This window comes from Saccopteryx leptura, chromosome 9 (genome assembly GCF_036850995.1).
Source record: "Saccopteryx leptura isolate mSacLep1 chromosome 9, mSacLep1_pri_phased_curated, whole genome shotgun sequence".
Taxonomy (NCBI): domain Eukaryota; kingdom Metazoa; phylum Chordata; class Mammalia; order Chiroptera; family Emballonuridae; genus Saccopteryx; species Saccopteryx leptura.
In genome coordinates this window covers 71,607,619-71,616,755 of record NC_089511.1, presented here as the reverse complement: position 1 = coordinate 71,616,755, position 9,137 = coordinate 71,607,619, and the positions used below count along the sequence as shown (strand labels likewise).

Here is a 9,137-nt window from a genome sequence, read left to right as displayed (position 1 = left end):
GTGAGAACACACACACAACTGGTGCATACACCTCTACACTTACACTCAGAAACCACACGGAGCATCCTAGGAAATAGTTTCCTGTGGGGCTAGGAAATAACCCCAAGAGGCCTTCCCTCCCAGCCTGGAAAGATGACCAACTCTAGCTCAGTGGGGTCTCTGAGTTCCATTCAGAACACCCCCAACTGACTTCAAACTAAATCCCACAAGGCTTGTTCCCTTAATCCTGGAAGAGTTTGGGTAGAAGCCAGGGTCAGTGTTCTCTCTGTCTGACTCTCCCCACTACCTTTTTATACACCATCCTCTCAGTGCAAGTGTTCAAGCATCCAGGGGCCTGAAGGGCACAAGCAGAGCCCGGGGACAGGGGTGGATGAAACAGAGGCTGAGGTTCACCCTCCTTCACAGCCCATGAAATTCTATCTTGTTTCATTTCCCTAGATATAGCAGTCCTTTACACTTTGGTATGAATTAGCCTGTTATGTTGCTTTTTTCAAGGAGGGACTCAGCATGATAGCCCTGAGAACCCTAAGTGAAATAGTAAGTCACAGCTGGAAACGTGAAAGAGGGAAAGGGATATCTGAGAAAACAACACCTTTTCTAAGACTGAAGGGCGCGAGGGTGGATGCTCTTGACTGCCCACTTACCCTTATTCTGAAGGAGCCGGGACCCCAGCTTGCATCAGTTCTATGGCACCTGCTCCACACTAAAGACAAACCAGTAGTCAGGTGCACTTCACATTTAGCTGTTTTTAATGCTCAAAAGCTCTGTACAAAAAAAATAAAAATCACAAATGAATCCTCACAACACCCCTGTGAGGTAGGTAGACAAGTATTATTTTCCCATTTATAGATGGGGACACTGAGGCAGAGTGGTGCCATGACCAGCCAGTGGTCTCAGCACAGCTGCAAGTCAGGGCCAACCACGAGAACACAAAGGTTCCCTCCGAGTTCAACCTGGATCTCTGACCTCTTATCTAGACCTTGTCTGCAAAAAATTTAATCTTTTTAATACATGCAAAAATAATAAAAACAAAAATAACAAATCTAGAAAGGTAGTGAATAGACATACAGTAGTTTTGCAAAAAGAAATCAGCCAAGGTGGACAAATATTTTTCCAATACTAGGTAGATATGAACAACTTCAGCCTCTTCTCCCCTATTCAGATACCATGACCAGGGACACAACTGCCTGTTTTTCCATAGAAGTGCATGTACTCAGCCAGAGAGAGGCCCCCAGCCGCCGAGAGCCAGGCCAGGCAGACAGCCTCCACAGGTTCAGTCCCTGGGTTTCAGCAGACCCCAGTTCCCAGAGGAAGAGCAGCAGGGCTCCACTCAACACCGCCTGCCTCTCCTGCCTCTTCTGCGCAGCTTTCCAGCTCTGGACACAGCAGATCCTGGAAGCCTCTAGCTCAGCGTGCTTGGCCCCTTCTGCTCCCACAGGAAGGCAGCTCAATGGTCCTCGGCAAGAATGGTCTGGAATCCAGGTGATCCCTCATGCCACCCTTAGCACACTCACACACCACTGTTCACTCAGGTCGCCCGGCTCCTCTCCCTGCTGAGGGCATCTGTGGCAGCAGATGGGGCACGGAGCTGTCTTGGGTGGTGGGGCAGGGAAGAGATACGGTGGGACCCTGGGCTCAGTGCTCTGGCTGCCTCAGCACCTCCTACCCCTTCTCCTACGCAAATGGAGCTGGCTTCTTCCCCAGGGCTGCATCCACCTTCTGGAAGCTCTTTCTTCCCCTGAGAAGGGCTCCCTGATGTTTATTGCTCCTTAGAAAACCCCACAGTCCTGACAGCCCAAGGGGTGCGTAGCGGGAAGGACCCACCAAGCCACGCGGTTGTACTTTGTGAGTCTGCGGGCTGGGGACAGGGCCCGAGAGGTGAGAAAACTAGGTAAACTGCCTTTAAAGTAGCCACACCCCCCAGAGTGCTGTCCACTCCCTGGGGAGCCAGGGCCCCAAGGACTGTGCTCAGGGAGCTAAAGGGGAGAAGCCACAAGGAACAGCGGCAAAAGAACAAGAGAAGGGAGCTGACGTGGCCAGCTCTCTGCACCAGGAGCCCTTGATCTGCTCTCAGAGGGTGCAGGAGGAGGGATGGCAGGGGAAGTGGCAAGTAGCTTTGTTCGGCAACTTGAGTGAGCGAGCCCCTTGGAGGGCTGATGCCAAGACGGCCTGGTGCCCCACTTGTCTTCAGGGAGAACACACTGAAGGCTGTCCTCATGCCTGTCCTTTCTAAGGTATGACTGTGCTAACTGTCCTATAAAAAGCTCTTACAGAAAAGGGGTCCCAACCCAGACCCAGTCTCCCTGGGAAGCTGGGGAACTGTTGGCTCAGGGCCACTTCAGTGAAGAGCACCTCAGGCATCCCCAGCCTTCGTGGGGCCCTACAGGAGGGGACAGGGGCGGGGAAACACTTCCTACAGGAAGTCCCCGGCAGTGACGGGCTCAAGGCTGTGGCTCTGCTTCTGCCACCGGCAGCGCAGCCTTGAGAAGGGCTGGTCCTCTGTGCTCTCGAGCTCGGGGAAGCCCAGCTGATTGAGGACCTCGTAGATTCCAGCCTTCGATGCCACCTGGAGAGGACAACAGAGATGGGGATACACTCCAGATGAAGGGTGTCCCCGGGCCACCTTGCTCCCCTTCGTGCCTTCCTTCCTTCATTGGGCTCCGAAGCACAGAGCTGAGTCAGGCCCAGGGCTGTCACCTACCAGCTCAGCAAACTGAACAAGTTTGCGATTTGACTGCTATTCACCGCCCTGAGCTTTAATTTCTTCTTAATGGGGTAACACCCTCCACCATCGTGCAGGGCTGCAGTGTTCAGCAGATGAAGAAGAGTGCAGGAGACTGAGCACGCCTGCGCCTGTGCAGCCCTGCTGCTCCCACGGCAACCGTCGGGAGTATGGGCTCCGGCACTGCTGCTGTGGGGAGGGCTGAGGGAGGCAGCGGGAGCTCGTGCCAGTGAGAGCCCTCTGGCTGTGGGGCTCTGCTCGGGTGGGTTACCTGGGGCCTCCCTGGACACCCTCCACACAGCTCTGTTGCCCTGACACTAGACCCAAACCATCCAACAAGCAGCCCCCTCTCTCCCCACCATCCTGCGGGCGGGGAAAAACAGGTCCCCAAGCTATCCTCACCCCCACCTGCCATTTATACCCAGAAAAGGGGGGCCCTGAGGCTGGAACCCCTCACTCCTAACTGGACCCGCAGTTCCTCCTCGACCTCCCCAGCACCTACCAGCCATGTTCAGCTGGGGAGGGGATTAAGCTCCTTCTCAGCCCTCAGCTCCTCAGATCTCCACTTTCTAAGCAAAATCCAAGCAGATGTGTCCTAGGTCCCCCATCACCTCCACCCTACCCAGGGGCTCAGAGAGGAAGCTGAGCCTCAACATGGCCATGGTGCGACCCACACCCAGTCAGGTCTCCTGACTCATCCACCTGAGGGCTGTATGCTCAAGGCTCTTCCTTCAGCACAAGGGCACAGCTGCCAGTATTCCTGCCACCCCGCACTGCAGGGGCCTCCCTGCCTCCGTTCTCTCTGACCCCACCCTCACCCCTGCGGAAGCTCGTCCCCTCCCTATATCCACTCTGGCTGGCGTCCCAGCTTCCTGCTTTCCCACCTGCCTGCCCCAGATTAGAACCGCCTGGACAGGCAGTGAGGCCAGGAGAGGCCAGCGTCCTGGTGGAGGGGTAATTACAGGTCGCTTTGCCAAGGAGAGAAGGCGGCCACTCTCCCGACCTAGAGGTAACGAGGTAGCAGCTCTGCCTCTAAAAGCGGAGCCAGAGGGAAACCAGGAAGAGATGGGGGGCCAGGGAAAGTGGGGGGACTCAAGGGCAGAGTCCTAGGCCAGACACAGTGGGCTTTGGAGCCAACCAGCTGGCTCTAATGCTGATCGTGAACAAGGGACTTAGCCTCCCTGTGCTCCGTCTCCTCCTCTGTAAAATGGGAGAGTAACAGTTGCCATGGAAGGCAGACCTGCTTAGCACAGGGTCTGGCAGACGGAACCGTGCCTCTCATGGAACCCTCACCACAACCTTCTGAGGTGGTGCCAACAGTATCAACATCATGTCCGACATTGAGTGCAGCGGGTTAGTGGAGTTAACTAAATCACCAAGCTCATACTGGACGGTGGCAGGCGCTGGGGGTGGGGCAGCTGTGTTAGGCTTGTTTGCGGGGTTACCCACTGCAAGCACTCTGCCTGACCGGTGCGTGAGCACATGGCAGCACCACGTGTGTGTGGCCTATGTAAGGCTATGGGTGCTTGAGCTCGAGAGATGGGGGATTGCAGGGGCGGACTGCCTGCCACCACTGTGAGGGGCCACTTTGCTGTTTGTTTACCTGAGAGGCGGTTTCCCCTGCCTGTGTGCTTGTCTGCCATTGTGAGACTATTAAGCAGAGCGGCCCAACACTTTTCGGTTCCGCAATTTCTCTACCGTCTGCCTGAATCCAATGTGGACCTGACTGGCTTTGGCCATTGGCATGGCACTGGGTCATCATGCCACCTTCCCCCTTGCAGAGTATGTGAGGGCTGAACATATAATATAGGCATGAAGAGGCCAGGTGATGCTGGCCTTGTGGACACACCGAGCAGGGGCCCAGCGGACACACTGTTCATCTTCCCCTCCCCCTCATGCATCCATTCACTCATTCACTCACTCGCCAAACTTTTACTGACTACCCACCAAGCGCAGACGCTGTGCTGGGGGCCCAAAGTCAAACAAAAAATCTAGCCAAATAGAAGAGTGTCAGGTGAGAATGCTTCCCTTCAACAGGGAGCCTATTTGGGCGGCCCACCTCCCACTCTCACCTCCTGCATCCAGGTGCTGAAAGGCCTCTGCCAGGAGCCCACCTTCTCCAGGTGCAGATAGGCGTTGAAGAGCACCAGGTAGATGTAGCGTTCCAGGTACTGCAGGCTCCGCAGCTGCAGCCTCCGGGCCTCCTGCTCCGACTTGGCGGCCTTCGCCTGAGGGATAGCGAGGGTGGGAGTCGGCGCAGGGCACACCCCCACACAGCACATCCCCGCACCACACCCACACCCACTCACACACACACCACACAGATACACATATACACTCATTCATACCAACTCACACACACCACATACACTCACACCACACACAAACGCCCACAGCACACAGTCACACCACACACATATCACATACATACTCACTACAAACCCAATCTCTCTCTCTCACATACACACACACACACACACTCTGTCTACTGCCCTTAGCACCAGGGTGGGGACAGGAGGAAGCCATTCAGACAGCAAGGCCAAGGGTGTCAGAAACCCACTTCCTCCATGGGCGACATGGACAGGTCACCTGGCCTCCCTCAATGCCCACTTCCTCAGTGTGGATCTATAACCACCATCCTGTTCTGAGGGGCAGCCAGACAAGGACAGGCGGCTGTGGGAACACTCCTCCTCCACCATGCCTGAGCACCAGCAAGATGGCACAGAGGCGGGGGTGGTGCTCCGCAGGTGGGGAACTGGGCTCGTGCCCAGTGATGGGAACCACCTCTGACCCAGGAAGTCAACCCTCTAGGCTGGCTTCCCAACCCAGACATGCAGAAGCCTAGGCCCCGCCCAGACTAACCGCATGAGACTTCTGAGGGTGGCCCTGGGCACCAGGATTGCGGAATGCTCCTGGGTTAGTCTCGGTAGCCAGAGTTGAGCACCGTGGCCCCAGCTCTGGGAGCCACTGAAGGTTTAGGGGCAGGAGTGACAAAAGACTCGTGGGAGAGAAATGCAGTGGGAAGGGGGTCCTTCTCAAGGTTCTCCTCAATGCAGGGGCAGGGGCAGGCCAGGGACAAGATACAGCTCTCCCCGTAGCGACTCTGCCCCACACCTGCCTGTGCTCCTACCCACACAGATGTGCTGCCCATCCCGAAGAGAACACTGTCTCTCATGCTGCACCCATACCCCAGGACTCCACCCAGGGCCACAGCAGTGGTCCCTGCTCCAGTAAGAGGACGTGGCACAGGGGGCATTCCCTCAGGCGCTTGGAACCTCCAATGGGAGGGCACAGCCAGCCCAGCTCGGGGAAGCAGGAAAGGTAGGCTCCCACAGCTGGGCCACAGCTGGAAGCCTGTCCTTACAGGCCCAACCTCAGCCTCTGGGTCAGCCTCTAGCTGCTGTGGAAAGGCTCCCAGGTGGGTCCCCCTCACCAGACCTGATTCGGCCAGTCCTACAAACCAGGAGCCACAGTGGTTCTGCTTTGGGAGCCCATGTTCCTCCGCCTCCCATTCCTGCCTCCAGTTCTCAGCCTTTGGTGCCTCTGCCACCTTTGCTCCCGGGGCTGCGTGAGTAGATAGGAGTGTACACACCCAGCCCACCCACACCATCCATGACGAGCCCTGGGGCTTTGGGTGTGGGACAAGGGGACAAGGGGACAAGGTGGACAGGGCAGGGCCCACAGACAGTGCTCTAACTCCCTAGGAGAGAGAGCTGGGTGCTGGGCCTGGTTCTGCCATTTAAACTCTCAGCATCCCCCACTCTCATTTCTGGAGGTGGGGTTGCCCAGAGAAGTGTGAGTTAGCACCTAAAAACCATGAAGAGCCACACAAGGCCGTGCATTCACGGCGCAGGAGGGAGGGCTATGACGTACGCACAGGCCCTGCCCAGGGAGACGCTGGTGGTGTGGCTGGGGGAGGGGACCAGAAGACAGATATGAAGCACCCGGAGGGCCCAGATCCTGGGATCAAAGCAGGGCAGATAGCCGGACTGGGGAGGGCGTCAAAGAGAAGGCGATATCTGAGGTGGGTTAGGAGGAAGGGGGAAGGCCGGGGAGGGGGAGGAAAGGGGTTAAAGAGCAAGGTATCTCCAGGCAGACAGAGGGGGAGGAACATATACCATCAGGGAGGGTGATGATGAAGGAACACCCAGAAGCCAAGCCAAGCCCTGATCCTGCAGATAAAGGGGCCAGTGAAGGCTTCTGGTGGATTTGAGATTGGGAATGGCCCTATGGTTACTGCTGGGGAGGAGGGAGGGGACAGATCAGGATGCCTATTGTTTTAACAAGCAACTAATTTTGTTTAGAATTAGGCAGTAGACCAAACATATGTATTTTTAACCTAAATACAAACTGACCAATACAATGCAGCTCTGGTGCCTCTATGAATGGGCACTTCATGCTGCTACTACCCAAATCCATCCAGAGGCCTGGAGCCCATTTAAAAGCATTTCCTTAGAATGAAGGAAAGGAAATCACCAGTGGTCTCACCAGGCAAAAGCCATTTACATTACTATACTTTCAATGAAGCAGCTCAGAAGAAATGTCCCGAGGGCATGCAAAGCCCTCAGTCCTGGGCTTGGCTCCCAGACAGGGCCAGGGCCAGCCCCACACAGCCTTGTCCTCTTGGTGCCCCTGCGCCCAGAGGGACACAGGCCTGCTGCCCCCAGAGACACCGTCAGCGTCGGCCTGAGTTATATTCAGGGTGGAGAGGCTGAGGGAGTCCTTCGGAGCCCTAGTGGCAGAGTGGGGTAGAATTATCTCTAAATTCAGACCACCGGGTAAAGGTGACGCCTGATACTCCCTGGAAGGTTCCAAGGGCATATCCTGCCCAACTGAAGTCTGTGATTTGAGGAATGACCCATCTTCCTATCAAGGCCCTGGCTTCCTTAAAGTCACCCAGTTGGCACTGTCTGGGGAGGAAGGCAGGCTGGCCACCTTCTACTGATAAAAATAGTGGAGCTGTTTTTAAATGGCCTGGCAGGCCAGGCTGTCATTAGCTGTGGTGCAGTGGGCAGACCTCCTCGTCCACTGAGACTGAGCCCTAAAATAGAAGGGCCTGGGAAAGGTGGCCAGGGCCCTGGGCATTCCAGGCCTCTCAACCCTGCAGTCTGCCTGGCCCGATGCAGGCACACGTGGCCAGCAGGGGTTCTCCTGAAGTTCTGCTTTCTGCTGGACACGAGGCAGGGCTGGTGAGCCGCTCCGGGTGTGTCCAGGGCCCTCTGCACACCATGTCCCAGGGTGGGCATGCTACATACAGATCTCATTACCAGAGTCCAATCCACTCCCTGACTAAGCCCGTGAAGGAAGAGGGACACCCCATTTCGCAGATGAGGTTCTGCAAGGTTCAGTAGCTACCCAGTGTCACACAACTCCAGGCAGGGACACCGACTCCAGAACAGCAGCTCTCCTATCAGCCTAGCCCCTTTCTTCACAGGCAAGTTCAACCACTGCGTGCCTCACTCTTCCTCTGTACTTTCACCCTCTCTCCTCCTGCCAGGAACGCCCCCCCCAACATGGCTGTGACCAGCCAGTGTCCAGGCCCAGGACAAGCCTACACTCCGAAGTCCGCTCTGCGAGCTCCAGCCCAGGTCCTGCCCTGCCAGCTCAGCCTCCTCTGCCTCCCAAGGCATGACTGGCCTGGACCAGCGGGAAAGCAGGAGACAGGCACCAGGGTACGGTAGGTTTAAATCTCCCTCCTCCCCGGGCCCCGGTGTTGACTAGGGCTGGTGTGCAGCAAACGCCCCATTGATCAAGGAGCACGGCCTCCCTAGGTCATCTCCTCCTGTCCCGTGTTCTCACTACCACTGGAGTCCAGATGCTAGACAGGACCCTGGGGACTCCCACAGGTATACTGGGACTCCAGACTTGGGCATGCAATTGTCTGCTCAGGGCTTTTCAAATGTACGAACATGTCCCAAACGGGCCTGCGGCGATCCCCAAACCTGCCCACCCTCAGGCTCACCCATCTTACTGTTGATGCTTTTTTTATATATATATTTTATTTATTGATTTTTAGAGAGAGAAGGGGGAGGAGCAGGAAGCATCAACTCCCATATGTGCCTTGACCAGGCAAGCCCAAGGTTTCGAACCAGCAACCTCAGTGTTCCAGGTCGACGCTTTATCCCACTGCGCCACCACAGGTCAGGCGGGCTCGCCCATCTTAGTGGCAACTCGGTCCTTCCTGCTGCTCAGGCCCAGACCCGACACCCTCCGGGGCTCTCCCTCCCTCAAGCCGCACCCAGCCAACCAGGGAAAGTGGTCCACTCTACTTCCAAACACTCCTGACGCTGCCACCTCACACAACCCTGCATCAAGCCACCTTATCTCAGTGGGAGCACCTGACTAGCCTCCCTGCCACCATCTTCACCCCAGTCCTGCTGCCCATTATCAACACAGCACCAGGCTGACTCTGCCG

The 9,137-nt window shown here is 56.4% G+C and overlaps 1 protein-coding gene across 7 annotated transcripts in view; it reads right to left on the bottom strand.

Annotated features, from left to right (window-relative positions):
• Window positions 1-731: 731 nt before the first annotated feature.
• PALD1 (phosphatase domain containing paladin 1) overlaps window positions 732-9,137 on the bottom strand; it is a 110,352-nt gene continuing 101,946 nt past the window's right edge. For all 7 annotated transcript variants that reach the window (XM_066350192.1, XM_066350188.1, XM_066350190.1 and 4 more), the window contains 2 exons: window positions 4,795-4,950; window positions 732-2,566 (listed from right to left, as the gene is read on the bottom strand). In XM_066350192.1, the coding sequence (XP_066206289.1) occupies window positions 2,414-2,566; window positions 4,795-4,950 (309 nt within the window). In that variant the 3' untranslated portion in view covers window positions 732-2,413. The remainder of the gene's footprint in view (window positions 2,567-4,794; window positions 4,951-9,137) is intronic.